The 15,581-nt window shown below is 48.3% G+C and overlaps 1 protein-coding gene across 2 annotated transcripts; it reads left to right on the top strand.

Annotated features, from left to right (window-relative positions):
• The first annotated feature begins 9,669 nt into the window (after positions 1–9,669).
• Positions 9,670–15,344, top strand: DUSP26 (dual specificity phosphatase 26). Of its 2 annotated transcripts, none has more exons than XM_027070267.2 (4): positions 9,670–9,976; positions 12,019–12,316; positions 13,771–13,985; positions 14,487–15,344. In XM_027070267.2, the coding sequence occupies exons 2-4, from the start codon at positions 12,096–12,098 to the stop codon at positions 14,684–14,686; spliced, it is 636 nt and encodes a 211-aa protein (XP_026926068.1). In that variant the 5' UTR covers positions 9,670–9,976; positions 12,019–12,095; the 3' UTR covers positions 14,687–15,344. The 2 variants fall into 2 exon arrangements, with proteins under 2 accessions (XP_026926068.1, XP_026926079.1); XM_027070278.2 differs by having other exon boundaries at positions 12,022–12,316.
• The last annotated feature ends 237 nt before the right edge of the window (positions 15,345–15,581 follow it).

A 15,581-nucleotide genomic window follows, 5' to 3' on the forward strand; every position in this document is an offset into this window, starting at 1 on the left:
AGAGACTTTCAGTGCTTAAGCTAGTGTTGAATTAAACACCACGCTGATTTGAATTAAATGCTGAATTAATGCTAAATTAAATACCAGTAGGTTTTGACCATTGGTGAAAAAAATGTCAAGATGATCTTCCTCATGGTCTCTCTAGACCACGCTCCCCTTCGTGCAACCCAGAACTGGACATACTCCTTAAATTTGCATTTAGTCACTCATTCAACATTTATATTGTAGGGTATCTGTTCTCTTAAGAAAAAGCCAAAAAAAAAAAAAAAAGGAGCAGAGGCACCTGGCTGGCTCAGTCGGAAGAGCATGCAACTCTTGATCTTGGAGTTGTGAGTTTGAGCCCCATGTTGGGTACAGAGATTACTTACAAATAAAATCTTAAAAAACAAACAAACAAATGAAAACTGTATTGCTACCATAAATGATTATTTGAGCACATACTGAATTGTTGCCATTCCTACTCAGCTCAAAACACATAAATACGTTTAATGTAAAATTATACTTTAGAAGTATATAGCCATTTTTAATGTGTTATAATATGAAGTGCACAGTACCACCTATGAAATAATCTCTACACTCAACATGGGGCTCAAATAACAGCCCAAGATCAAGCATCACATGCTCCATTGACTTGAGCCGACTTGATTACCCCAAGACTAATCACAGCTGTTGACATAACTCTAAGTGTACAAGAAATACAGGAGTAGAAGAAAATTTTAATTGAACTATGAAGAAACAGTCAAATAAGTCCAGTATGTGGGACATCCTTTAAGGCAATGGGCTGGTATGTCTAATAAGCCAATGTAATGAGGGGAAACATGGTGGAGGGATTGTATTCTTAGTTCAAAGGCCTAACAACCAAATGTAATTCGTAAACATCGATTGGGTCGTTGTTGAAAAAAATACGCTACAGAAATTTCTCCTCAGGGTGCGCCTGGGTGGCTCAGTCGGTTGAGCTTCCGACATTGGCTCATGATCTCATGGTTTGCGAGTTCAAGCCCTTCATGGGGTTCTCTGCTGTCAGCATAGAGCCTGCTTCGTATTCTCTGCTCCCCTCTCTCTCTCTCTCTCTCTCTGCCCCTTACCTTCTCTCTCTCTCTCTCTGTCTCTGTCTCTCTCAAAAATAAATAAATAAACTTAAAAATATATATCCTCAATTGGAGAAAATTGAGTATACCTCTTAAAATACATAGAAGAATTACTATCAATTTCCTTAGGTTTCATAATGGCACTGGGGGTATATATGAGAATGTGCTTATTTTTAGTAAGTACATGCTAACGTATTTGAGATAAAAGGATGTTGGGGGTCCAGAAATTAATTATAAATTTATATTTATAAAACAGCAGAAAATTATGTGTGTATGTATATAGATAGATAGATATAGATATATCTCAGCAAGAAATTAGAAATAAGTCACATACATATTTATATAAACATGTTTATACATACACAAATAGAGCAAATGTGACAAAACATTAACAACTGTTAAATCTAGAGGATGACAGAATATTCATTTCACTATATTTTTAAATTCTCTTTAAGACTGGGGTTCTTTAGCATAAAATGTTGATGAGAAAAATACATAGCAATAGAAAGAAAAACCTCTACACACCAGAAACGGGAGGAGTGCTAAGAGAGGGACAAACCCACGGGTCCCGCAGCGGGGTGAAGACCAGGCAAAGAGGGGGGCTGAGTTTTCAATGAGCAAAGCAAGAGTTGGCCCCACAGGTGCACCAGGTCCTCCAGAGACATGGTGTAAAGTCAAGAGCTGGGAGCAAATACTCGTCCAGCAAAACGAGCAAGAAATCTGATGCTGACGGAGGTTGAAACAAACATGCTCAGAACCTTGGAGGTTGAACTAAACATTCCCAGAAACTGGTACCAGATTGTGAGACTTCAAAGAGCAGCGAAGACCTATACTAGCAGCCCATTCTCCTCTAGCTCAGGCTGAAAGTGGCCCCAAGGGAGAACAATGAAAACGAAAACTATCTACACCCACATCGTTTGGTGTCTGCTTTAACACGCCCTTCCTATTCCATGGCCCCTTCCCATTCCACCGCCCCTTCCCATTCCACGGCCGTCAGTAGCATAATTTTGCTATCCCAGGTGATTCGTATCCAAGAAAGGAAAAGTTGCAAATAACTTTGTAGCTCATCATAGGAACTCATCATAAGACCCAGTGATTCAAGAAAGCATCAACACAGAGTTCACATTCCAAGACTCTTTGAATGCCTTGTCTCAAAACCCTCACCTTGCTATTGCCGCAAATCCCAAACTCTTATATCATGATAATTACCTCGTTGCAACCAAGTCCCTGAGTTGAAAGGCCTGCCTTAAACCACAGTTCAACATCCCAGTCAGTCGGGTCTTGTGGAGACACTATCTGTGGAGTTGTCATTCTCCCTTCCTCTAATAAGCAATAAACACAGTTTTTTTGCTACCAAGAGGTTATGTGGGTACGATTTGGGAAGCCAGCATTCTACAAGGACAAAGAAAAAACTCTGTAGCCAACAAAGGAAAAAGGCAGATTACAATAAAGTCATGGCAAGAATACTGAAAAAAAAAAAAAAAAAAGACTTTTCATCAGCAAAAATAAATGCTGGAAGACAAAGAAGTAATATCTTTGATGTGCTGAGGAAACAAAATTGGAACCAAAATTTCTAAAGTGAGGCAAAATATCATTTACAAGTCGAGGCAAATGAGAAATTTTTTGACACTTAAGCACTTAGAAATTACTACTAATAGACCCTCACAAAAAGAAATACTAAATAAGAAAAAATGAACCTAGAAGGGATGAAAAGGACAAAGAAGCAAGAGTATGCAGAAGAATTGTTAAAATATGCTGGTAAGTCTAAATAAATACTGAATGTGAAAAAAATTACAATATCAATCATTTTGTGTGTGTTTTCAAAAACCAGCTGGCACTCCCAGTTAAAGATAGCATATTAAAAGCTACCATTTGATTCTGCTTCTTCCTGAAACCCCACAAAAAATGACAATCAACAGATTTTTTTTTTCAAACATAAAACCCACCAGAATGAAAAGAACAGGAAGCATTTCAGCAGCAACAAAATGCTGGATGCCGAAAAGCAGGAGGCAAGTCAGTTGGGGAATATTGGAGATCGATCTGATTTACAGGACAGAGCACCCAAAAGGCCAGGCAACTGGCAACGCTAGCTGTCAGCAGAGGTGAGCGGAAGACAGACGAAACCCACAGACTGCACTGGGCATCTTTCAAGGTGAACTCGACAGATCTATCACTGCACATCAGGCATCTGCTCTTCCCCTCCCCCAGCATGAAACTGGAGACTCACTCTCTGAAGAATAAAAGAGAGGGTCTCTTGACGAGGGGAATATCAGGGGTGTTTGAGCACGCTGGTATCCTACTAAAAACAGGAGGATGCCCAGGAAACCGGGCTTCCAGAAGCCAAAGGAATTCCCAGAATAAGAATAAGAGGAGATCCCAGGGCAACGGCTCTACACTAGCGTAGAGATGAGGATAGGTCAGAAAGGTCCAGAAAAGACTTATGGGAAAAAAAACAAAAAACAAAAAAACAAATGACACTGAGAAAGTAATTGATGTATTTGCCAAGAGGAGATTAGGCAATTAGGGGAAAGTGTGAGGCTGAATTAGTGAGACATCTGCTGGAAATTAAACAAACAATAATTCTTAACTGAACGGAAAACAAAGTTATGCAAGAGAGGAAAAGTAATAGCAAACAACATGGTTCAACTGTGAATAACAATTATATTCACACTGGCTACTTACAAACAAAATTATGATATAACTGTTGAAGGCAAATGCGTAGAGGGCACCTGGGTGGCTCAGTTGGTTAAGCATCTGACTCTTTTTTTTTTTTAAGTTTATTTATTTATTATTTATTTTGAGAGAGACAGAGACTGCATGAGTGGGGGAAGGAGAGAGAGGGAGGGAGAGAGAATCCCAAGCAGATTCCGCACTGCCAGCACAGAGCCCGATGCGAGGCTCAAACTCCCAAAACTGTGAGATCGATCCGGACCTGAGCCAAAACCCAGAGTAGGACGCTTAACTGACTGAGCCACCCAGCTGCCCTGAATCTGACTCTTGATTTCAGCTCAGGTCATGATCTCACGGTTTGTGCATTCAAGCCCTGCACTGGGCTCGTGCTGATAGCGCAGACCCTGCTTGGGTTTCTCTCCCTCTCCCTCTCCCTCTCCCTCTCCCTCTGCCCCTCCCTCCCCCAAAATAAATAAATTAATTAAAAAAAAAAGACAAATGTAAAGAGAGGGATGTTTGTCTATATTTTGGTGGGGGGCGGAATAAAGAGAAAAAAACCCTCAATGTTCATAGTGAGAAATCAGTAGGGAATGTCTAAAACTGAAAACTCAAAAAACAGCAATATAAACATATTATTGAGAGAGATAAGATTAAAGAAATACCTGGCGTTTTTCAATATGTTTGCTTCTAGGCAGTAGGGCGAAGTTTGCTTCTTCGCAAGGACGAAGGGGGAAGACCCAGATGGAGAGCTGTAAGCAGAGGGTTGCTATTGTTTTACAAGTATTGCAGAAAACATAGATTTTTTTCTTTTAATTTTTTTAACGTTTATTTATTTTTGAGAGACAGAGACAGAGCATGAGTGGGGGAGAGGCAGAGAAAGAGGGAGACACAGAATCTGAAGGAGGCTCCAGGCTGTGAGCTGGCAGCACAGAGCCCGAGGCGGGGCTTGAAACCACAAACCGTGAGATCATGACCTGAGCCGAAGTCGGATGTTCAACTGACTGAGCCCCCTAGGCGCCCCTGCAGAGAACATCAATCTTTATGCGTGTTACGGGACTGATGACCATGAAAACAAAGAATTTTTTTTTTGAGAGAGAGAGCATGAGCAGGGGAGAGGGTAAGTGGGGGAGAGAGAGAGAATCTTAAGCAGGTCTCCCAGGACCCCTAGGATCATGACCTGAGCCAAAATCAAAAGTCGGGTGTTCAACCAACCAAGCTACTGCCAAAGAAATTTTTCTAAGGCTGGACTCAAAGTACTGGATAATAATGACAAAAAAGATGGGAGAAAAAGTATTTCTGAAGGAAATTAAAATAAAAATCTTCACATAGAGAGTGAAAGTACCAATTAGACGTAGACTTTGTTTAACTTAAAAATTGACAGAGAACAAAAAACCTAGGTAAACCCAACCAAAGAAAGGAGGGAAAAAAGAGTGTGAGAGAGAGAGAGAGAAAGCATGATAAATTGAAAAAGACACAAAATAAGATGGCAGAAATTACTTTCAATACATCAGTAATCACAATAAATACGAGAATCACTATTAAAATAGCGATTTTTTAAACCTAGTTATAAATAGTTTATACGAGTTACACTTAAAATGAAGTGTATATACATGTATTCCAAAGATTTTTTTTAAAAGTTTTAGACGACTCACCAACTAAAAAAAGTTATAGGGGAGCCTGGGTGGTTCAGTCGGTTAAGTGGACCGAGCAGACCTCGATTTCCACTCAGGTCATGATCTCACAGTTCATGAGATAGAGCCCCGAGTTGGGCTCTGCTCGGACAGCACAGAGCCTTCTTGGGGTTCTCTCTCTCTCTCTCTCTCTCTGACCCTCCCTGGCATGCTCTCTCTCTTTCTCTCTCAAAATAAACATTTTTTAAGTTATAAATAATCATTTTTTTTGTAAACCTGTGAATGTTATGTATCTAGGACCACAAAAAAGGGCAGAATTAGACCAAGGGATTAACAAATCCATAAACCTGGGAAAAAAAATTTTTTTAAATATTTACTTGTTTTTGAGAGACAGAGACAGAGCATGAGAGGGGCAGAGAGAGAGGGAGACAACAGAATCTGAAGCAGGCTCCAGGCTCTGAGCTGTCAGCACCAAGTCCTACACAGGGCTTGAACCCACCACCAAGAGATCATGACCTGAGCCGAAGTCGGACGCTCAACCAACCGAGCCACCCAGGCGCCCCAAACCTGGGAGATTTTAATCCATCTCTCAAAAGCTGATAAATCAAGATTAAAGAAATAAGGATATAGACTATTTTAAAACGTTATATAGGATGAAAATAAAAATAGAAATTTCCATTCCAAAACAGAGATTAACTATTCTCTGCAAGCATGTGCAGGACATTTGCTAAAATTGGCCACACAGGAAGCCACTAAAAAGAAAATCTCAACCAATTTCATAGAACGGACATTGAAAATTAATTCATATGGACTGCTGAAAAATTGAGAAATGTTGATGTTTTTAAAGCACAAGATAAAAATTATCTGTCATTCCCCTCTGGCTAGAGATTACCTCTTTTAATATTCGGCGTATTTCCTCTCAGTCTTCTTCAAAATGTGTATTTATAGCTGCTCTTCTTTTTATTTTCTTCTTTTTTAAATAGGGACATTTGCTGCATTTTCCCTTTTGATTCTTGCTTTATTTGCGAATAATGTCCTGGTTCATTTCTGCTAGAAGAGCTCTAGCCTCTTTAGAGTTTATTTTCATTCCAAAGTCAGGCTAATTGCTGTAACGTGTGGCTCTTAGAAGAGAGTGAATATTCACAGTGGTCACATGTGCTCACCTTGAGGTAAACCAGAAGGAAAGGGGCTACAGAATGCATTGGATGGACAGGTGGATAAGGATGAAGTTAGAGTTGAAGCAAAAACCAGACTGTCACTCTACCAAAAGGACTGCGTACCTCCCCGTTACCCCCAATTCAGACCCAGCAGGAGCCCGGCAGAGGAAATCCGAACACCCGGCTGGGGACCTGGGGGGAGAGAAGGTGCTAACTAGGGGCCCAGGAAGAAGCCGAAGGACGGGCACTGGGAGAATTGGGAGAATGGAGAACTAGGAAGAGTAAGTCAGAATCAACACGGGGCGCCTCGAGTCGTCTGCCCCGCCTCCCCTCACCACACCACACGCCCACCGCTAAATAAAGTCGCCACTGTCTGTCCTCTGCTTGCTACCGCAGCCTTCGGGTGAAAAGGCCATCTAAACTGGCAGCAGAGCCCTGTGGAAGAGCCCAGGAGCGGTGGGCGTGGCGGCACTTTGGGCGTGGTTGGCGGGAAGCCAAGTGCCGCTTCTGCTTTGTCCTGTGTAGCCGAAAGCCACGCGGTGCAGGAGCCGGCGTCCCCAACCGCGCCAGCCTTCGGCGCGCGCGCACCTGGCGGATCCTGCGGGTGGGAGCCACGCCCCCTAAGGGGCCAGGGCTCAAGGCTTGAGAATGCCTTCCTTCATGTAACTTACACTACGTGCCTGACACGCAGTAGGGTTTGGTACGTTTTAGCCATTGCTATTCTTTTTCTTTAGGTATGCGTACTTGCTACAGTGATTTGAGGCACAGGCTTTGGTTTAAAACAGTCATGGGTTTAAATCCATGCTCAAATCCCACGTATTAGCTACTTGGCTGCTGCAGGGTAGATTTACCACAACTCTAAACCCATTTCCTCAACCGTAAAATGGAATTAATAATATCCACTTCATGGGATTAAATTAGCTAATCTATGTAGAGCACTTAGCGTAGTGCCCAGCTCACAGTTAATGGTAGCAGTTGGAATTACCATTTAACACACGGTTGTTGGTATTCCTTCCTTCCCCACCCCCCACTCTCCTTCTTCTCCCTCTCTCACTTATTTAAATATTTTTGGGCGAGGGAGGCATTTCTTTTGAGACCGTTTGGAGACCTATTCCTATTTTTTAGTAGCCTCATTTTTCCGTCTTAGTTCATCCCCATATAGTGTGTCCATTCATGACTTCTAGTACTGAGAGCAGAGATTTAAAGAAATATAGAAGTAAAATATAGTTCATAGGTCCTTTGATAGATGTCTGTATCACCACAAAGAAGGAAACAGACAAAAAGAGAGTGAATCTAGAAGGCTTTTTAAAGGATGTGATTCATCAGCCTCATCTTGAAATATACATGTTTGGAATGAGATAGCCTTGGGTTTCCACCTGTGCTCTGCCATTTACTAGCTGTGGGTGAGTAAACTCATCTAGCCAAGCGTCAGTCTCCTCATGTATTCAGTGAAGGTAATAACACCCACCTAAAAATTGGGTGGGATTAAATGAGCTGATAAATGTGAAAGCCCAAGGAATTGACAGATAATAAATTATCAATACATGCTGCGTCTATTAGTTTCGTCCCCTCTCCTGTCCTACCTTCTCCATTACCTTCTCCCCATTAACTCTTTCTTCCAGCCTCCCTCCCCCTCTTGTCCTTAGTTTGGTGTCATCTGGAAACATAATAAACCTCCTAGTTACAAAGAAAAACATAAAGCCCCTTGAGTTATGGGTTGATTCCTAGTAATTTAATGGTTTTCATGAAGATGTTGATCCATGGACAATCTCTATAATAGCCCATAAACATCTGCCCATGAGGTCTATAGCATGCTTTAAAACATATTTTTCCAGCTTTTTGAGAAAAGTGAAATGCAGGGTTGAAATGAAGGCCTTGCCAAAGGTTGAAATCAAGTTCATCTACGACATCTTCTCAACCTACCAACCCTAAAGACTCTCATTTAAAATGAGATTTGTCCAGTAATATGTGGTCTTTCACAATTTGACTTATGGCAATTTTTTACTGATTTTTTCCTGGAACGACAGAGTACATTTTCAACGCTCCCAGGCCAAGCCTTTGTTTTAAATGATGAGGATTTCATTTCTTCATGTAAACTCCAGAGCCAAGAAGGCATGGAAAGGAATTGAGTTTGCTTCTCCAGAAGGAAAAGGCCAAGAAGACTGAAATTGGTCTGTGCTGGAACTTCCCCTTTAGCACAGAACTGACCTAACCCAGAGATCAAAGCCTCATCTCCCACCCCCACAGGGAACACAGTCAATCTTGATTTCAGCTACAGTTGCTAATGTCTTCTCATCTGAAACCAGGTCCAGAGTAATCTTATCTACTTCCTGCCTCCCTCCTGCAGACAGCTCTCCTGGAGTCTGCCATCTACCTGGTTTTCAACAGCATAATCTGATGCCATTCATTACCTCCCCCACCTCCGCCATCACACAGTGAACTAGAGACTGGGGACCCCAACACCGCCCTTGCCTTCCACGTGTTGACAATCTTGTAACTGATGAGGTGATTAGAGTAGAAAAGCAAGCCGAGGTAAACCTCACTAAAAGCACAAATGAAGCGGTTTGGGCGTCAATTTCTTCCAGAGTCAGGGGGAAAGTGGAGCCGGCCAGCAGCTGAGCTGGTGGGAGTGGCTAGCTGATAGAAATCCACCGTGCCCTTCTCCCTGGTGTGGGGTCACTATCTAGAACAGTTAAGGACATGACCTTTGAGTGCCACTGCCAGGATTTGAAGCTCAGCTCAGCCCATAACTAGCATGTGGCCTGGGCAAATTACTTGGCCTCCCGGAGCCTCAGTCTCCTCTTCTCTAGCATGGGGACCCTGTTAATACTCTGTATCTCACAGACCGGTGGTGAGGACAAACGGAGTTACGTGAAACACGAGGTCTATAGTAAATGCTAATAAGGGCTACGGATCGGTGTCATTTATGACATGGTGCTCTTGATACGAAATGGACGAGCGAGGTGCACCATCATGTCTGTGTAATTAGTTAATGCTGCCAGGGGAGGAGCGGGTGTGTTTCAGGCGCTGTCTGGGACGACTTGTATAATGTCATCTTCAAGCAAAATGCCTTGTAATTGGCGCAGCTCCGAAAATACACGTCTGCTGGGGCGTGCACACCGGGCGGGGCTGTGGTCCGTGTCTGGTCTGCAAACACCCGCGGGCGAGCCCACGCTGCGCGTCCACTCGGACCGCTGGGTGTGAGGCTGTGTCTCTGCGTGTCACCGACACACACACACACACGCTGATATGACCCCTGCTTCGACGTGCGTGTCATGGCTTAAAAATAGAGGCTAATCCGTCAGCCGGTCTCGCAGCGGCGGCGGGGGCGGCGGCGGCGGCGGCGGCGGCGGGAGAGTCATGGCCGTGGGGCTGGCTGCGCCTGCGATCTGCCTCCGGGACTGAGACCCCGCGCCGCGCTCGCACCGAGGTACCGGACTGCGGGGGGGTGGTCGCCTCCCCGGCGGGCGCCGAGAGGCTAACGGCTCGAGGCTGGGGGCGGGGTGCGGGGCAGGGAGCGCCCAGGCAGGGGACGAGGGAGCCGAGCTGGCTAAGCGCCCCCCCACCCCCACCCCCCTACCCCGGGCTGCCTCCCTGCTCCCTCAGCGCCTGGCTGTCTGGGCTGGCCGGGGCTCGGGCGACAGCCATGAACCTGTTACAACAGCCACAGCGGACGTGGGGGGAGGGGTGCCGCGGGCGAGGGCCCTTGGAAGCAACTGATGGGATTGGAGAAGGCCGAGGGGCGTCCCCCCCTTCCCGGGACGGAACGGGGCTTCTCCAGCCCCGGGGAGAATTCGAGTCCCACCCAGCTCTTGCCTACACCTGGTCTCCTTCCCGCTTCCTTTTTGCCATTCAGCATCACACAGGCAGCAGAACCTGTTTGGAGAAACCGAGAAACCGTGGTTTGGGAATAAATTGATGGGGTCTTTAGGCCTAAGGAGACAAGGCAGATGATGATGATGGTGGTGGCGGTGGTTGTGGCTATAGTCCCGTATTTCTGTGCTTCTTCAGCCCCAGCCATTGCAAAATTCTCTCTCCCTGAACACCCTAAGATCCAGCCTCCCCTCAGCGGTCGTGATCCTAATGCCCCTGCTTCCTAAGGCCTGTAGGTACATGGTCTCCTGTGGCCTGGGGGAAAGGAGAGCTGGGGGGGGGGGGGGGGCTGGCTGGCCATGAAGGATGGGTTCCCAGAGTGTGTGCAGGTCAAAGATGGCCTCTCCCTACCAGACTTTTGGTTGAGGTGTAGGGGGCAGAAGATCAGGAAGGGGAACCCTTGGGACCAGCCCTCCATCACAGTGGGAGAGAAGGAGGAGGAAGAGGAGACAGGGGGTTTTGCCAAGTGGTCTCTCTGCCTGAAGGGCCCAGGAAGAGTCTCCAAGGCTGGCTCTCTCCCCCACGCTGCGCAGGCTTCCCCTTTCAGAAGGGCCAGCTGGCCAGAAGGGCCCTTTCAGAAGGGACAGAGCCCGAGGCACACATGCTAAGCCCCTCACTGCCAATCCCATGCCCTTCCTAGGGGTCACTTGACTCTAACAGCAACACAGATGGTCACTGCAGCCTCTGAGCTCCTGGGCCTGGCAGGATCCCTCATCCTTTCCCTGCCTCCCCCTTCGTCAACCCCCCAGCCTCCACCTCTCCCCAACACACCCAGACACACTACTCCAGCCTCGCTTGACTCAGAAATCCTCACATTAGAGATGAGGTTTAATCAATAATTTCTGTACGCCGATGGAAGGAGGGTGGTTTGTCTGTCGTGCACATAGATCGGCGCCTTCTTCCATTAGCGCATGCATCCAGCAAGTGTTTTTCAAAAATGTACACTTCCTCTTCTTTGCTAATCCCCACTCACCCCGTCCCCCAACAGACACTTCCCATAGCACGCTTAGTTAGCTCTGAGGCAGTGATAGGGCAGCAGTGGGTTAAAGCAGCCCATCTCTCTGGCGCTGAGGAGACAGGCTTGGCATATGTCATGGCCCCAGCTGCTGCTGTCTTCCTGCTAATTCTCTCTGGGTGGGTCCAAAGCCACCCCTCATTCCCATCCCAGCTCCCTAAGCTCTCTGCCTGTGGCCCCAGGCAGATGAGACCCAGATTCAGGCTGGCAGGAGCTCCAGCAGTGGGCACGGCCACCCAAATATCAAATGTGTGTGTGTGTGTGGTGTGTGTGTGTGTGTGTGTGTGTGTACGTGTGTCAGGCGTGGGGGTGGAGTGGCGGAGCAGAAAGCCAGCAGCTGGGCATCTCCCTTTCCCCGTAAACAAGGACATGTGACTCTCCCACCTCCTTGCGCGGCTGAGCCAAAGAGCAGAAAGGAGCTGCGGCAGCTTGAAGGAGAGAATAATTGTGGAGGTCCCCCTGCTAGGGCCAGGCTTCCCTTCCCTCCCTGAGGATCCTCTCCCTGGGGCCCAGCCCAGTTGGCAAGAAGGGGAGCCTCTGCCCTAGGCTCACTCAGGTGTGCCTCCCATCCGTTCCTCCTCCAGCAGCAGCCACCTGGAGACGGACGCATCCTCAGGGCAGCCGCCCCTGCAGCTGCCGCACGGTTTCCGCCACCTCTAAGATGTGCCCCGGTAACTGGCTCTGGGCGTCTATGACTTTTATGGCCCGCTTCTCCCGGAGTAGCTCAAGGTCTCCTGTTCGCACTAGAGGGGTCCTGGAAGAGATGCCGGCTGTTCAACATCCCTTCCTCAATGTCTTTGAGTTGGAGAGGCTCCTCTACACAGGCAAGACAGCCTGTAACCATGCCGATGAGGTCTGGCCAGGCCTCTACCTCGGAGACCAGTATGTACCTGGCAGCCCCGGGGTCACTGCCGAGCGTGTGTGTGTGTGTGTGTGTGTGTGTGTGTGTGTGTGCGCGCGCGCGCATATGCATGCAAGAAGGAAGGAGAGGGGTGGAGGGGAGGCACTGACTCATGTTGTGGGTTTCAGGTTGAGGACTGAGGGGTAGGGGTGCATGGACAGAGAGTGGAGGATTATGAAGATACCCAACTCTGGACAGAAAGTCTCTGTTCACGTAATAATGTCATTGATTTAGCAAAATTAATTATTGAGTGCCAGTGCTACAAACCGGACATAATAGATGACTTCTCTGACCTTCCATCTATTGTGCTGTGATTCTGGGGGGCAAAAAAAAGGCAGGCAGTGGGAGCCAGGAAGTGGGTAGTAAGCTGAAGGGTTGACCAGGCAAAGCCACGATGTGTGCAGAGGTTCTGGAAGATGGGGGCCATGGAGAGAAGAGCATCACGGGAAGAGTAGTCCTCCCCTCTCTCTCTCAAGGGCGTTACAGTGTACAAGGAGTTTTTCACATGCATTTTCTCTCTTGATCTTCACAACAGCCTTGTGAGGTAGGTACCACTATCCCCAGGTTACAGATGAGGAAACTGAAGCTCAGAGAAGTGGTGACTGGCCCAAGGTCACACGGGGCGTAAGTAGCAGAGCCAGGACTTGCAGGTTCAAGTTCAGTGCTCTTTCTACTTGAGGAGTTTGCACTGGACAGGGCATTTGCCCTGAGATATGGCCATGGTGCCTGAGAGGTGTCTACCACTGAGCTGAGGGGTGTGGGCCAGACAGACACCTGAAGGTGACATCATAAAACGGTAAATGTGGGCGTGGAGTAACTGGTGAAACATGAGAAGGTTCTGGGTGTCAAAGAGAGCGTAAGGTAACAGGGGAGCTAGGTGTGGGAGCAAGGGCCAGAATCACAGCACCTCAAGGTTACCAGGGAGGTTAAATGTGAGCTGGCCCAACAGCCCACCTGATGTCCAAATTCCCTCTGCCACATCCATGCCTCCACACTGACCTCCTCCCTCTGCTTGAATACCCCGGTGGCAGGAAAATCATTCTCTGCCAATGATTGAAAACCATTCAATCTTTCTTCAGCGTGATTCCATGGCTGGGACAGACTTCCTTACACAAAGTACAGATCCGGTGAATTCTTCCCATAGATCAAGTCAAACCCCGCCGCCTCAGAGCGCTCAATATGTTATCATGTTTGTTGTTCACCCACCCCGTAGTTTTCTCTTCCCCAGGCAGAACCTCCCCAGTGCTCTCAACCCTTGCTCAAGGACGAGACTCCGGGTCATTGCCCATCTTGGGTCCCCGCTCTGGGTCATCAGTAAGTAAGGCAGACGCATGGAGCCAATGACATTAGCTAGGCAGCAGCCAGGGGGGAGACGAGGGCTCCTCGCCCCAGAGCCTCGCTTCCCCACCCTCCCTTTAACCTCTACCCAATGCAGGGACATAGCTAACAACCGCCGGGAGCTCCGCCGCCTGGGCATCACCCACGTCCTCAATGCCTCGCACAGCAGGTGGCGAGGGACGCCGGAGGCCTACGAGGGGCTGGGCATCCGCTACCTGGGTGTCGAGGCCCACGACTCGCCAGCCTTTGACATGAGCATCCACTTCCAGACGGCTGCCGATTTCATCCACCGGGCACTGAACCAGCCGGGAGGTAGGAGGGAAGAGAAGGGAGGAAAGAAACAATGGACGTTAAGTTAGGGGAAAGCCCGAGGGTTCAAGTATGGAAGAGATTTCAATGACATGACCAAATGCTCCGCGTATAGTATCAAGGAAAGAAAAATGCCCTCAACTGTTTGCAAAAGGCAATGCATGAAAAGGAAGGAAGGAGATAATCCAAAATGTTAACAGAGTGGCGATGATAACGCACTCGGGAAATATCCCCTGGGTCCCCATTCTGGGCTAGACCCAGGCTTCTGTCGGTGATGAGTGTCTCCCTGTGAGTTGCTGAGCTGAGCTGCTGTGTTGTCCATCTTATTCTGTCTGGGCCTCCCGGGGGGTCTTCGTTCTTCCCACCGCTAGTCTGCACCCCACCCCGTCTCCCCGCACCCCTCCTTACCTGTCTTCCTCCTCACCTGTCCCTACAGCTCTCTCCCTAGCCTTCTCCACCCCCCACCAACAGCCCCACAGCTGCCTCGTGTGTCTGTCCTCACAGGGAGGATCCTGGTGCACTGTGCCGTGGGCGTGAGCCGGTCCGCCACACTGGTCCTGGCCTACCTCATGCTGTACCACCACCTGACCCTCGTGGAGGCCATCAAGAAAGTCAAGGACCACCGAGGCATCATCCCCAACCGGGGCTTCTTGAGGCAGCTCCTGGCCCTGGACCGCAGGCTGCGGCAGGGTCTGGAGGCATGAGGGGAGAGGAAAGGAAGTCAGGCCAGGTGCATGGGTCCCTGGCTTCCGGCTGGAGGGAGGAGGCCCAGATGTCCCACCGTCTCCCGTAGGCGGGAGAGCGACAGGGCTGAGGCTGCCACCACTGCTGCTATTTGCTGGGAGGGGATGGGGAGTGAGGTCGGGTGATGTGCTGGGTGCCCAGGAGGGAGCTGACCAGGGAAGGAAGCAGCTATGGTGTAGGTAGACGGCAGTCCTGGGATTCAGACACCCTGGATTCCAGCCAGGCTGCTCGCAGTGACCCAGAGCCCCTTCCCCCCATTGTGCCCAAGTGTCCCCCCTCACTCCCTTATCGAAACAAAAGTGCCATCTCTGCCCCATGCCTGCGCAGGGAATCGGGGATGCCGCAGGCACGAACGTGATGGTGTCCCCTTGTGTGTAGATGGTGGTGTAGAGACAGACGGTGCAGAGAGGGTGTGAAAAGCTGTGAGACCAGAGGGAGAAACCCACAGATGTGTTACTCCAAGCACAGGAAGAGGAAGTGTGGGAGGATTGGCGCTGTGCCCGTGGGCGCTGGCTGCGGCCAGAAGCTGCAGAAGGGCATGGCTGGGAGTCTTTAGAGGGTCGCTCACTTGCTGGCTGCAGGTGTCTCCAGGAGAAATAAAGACGGTGGACAAGAGAAGAGCCTTGTGAAGTCATTGACAGCTCGTAGGTGTTCCCCACCTCCCTTCTGGGAACCCCCGTCTTGCTGGAGATAGCCACAGTTCCTGACTCCCTCACAGTGGTCATAAACCCCCAGTAGTTCTTAGGGATGGTTTCTTTTCTCTCAAGTCCCATTTTACGTGGGCCACAAGCGAAATCTTGAATTGTTATTTCCCTCCATGTCCACACAGGGGCAGCAGAGGACCAAAAACTTCAG

This window comes from Acinonyx jubatus, chromosome B1, assembly GCF_027475565.1.
Source record: "Acinonyx jubatus isolate Ajub_Pintada_27869175 chromosome B1, VMU_Ajub_asm_v1.0, whole genome shotgun sequence".
NCBI classification, from domain to species: Eukaryota; Metazoa; Chordata; class Mammalia; order Carnivora; family Felidae; genus Acinonyx; species Acinonyx jubatus.

Coding starts and splice junctions, on each gene's coding strand:
- DUSP26 (XM_027070267.2), top strand. CDS start 12,096: ATGTGCCCCGGTAACTGGCTCTGGGCGTCTATGACTTTTATGGCCCGC. Junction 12,317..13,770: donor GGCCTCTACCTCGGAGACCA/GTATGTACCTGG, acceptor TACCCAATGCAG/GGACATAGCTAACAACCGCC. Junction 13,986..14,486: donor GGCACTGAACCAGCCGGGAG/GTAGGAGGGAAG, acceptor CTGTCCTCACAG/GGAGGATCCTGGTGCACTGT.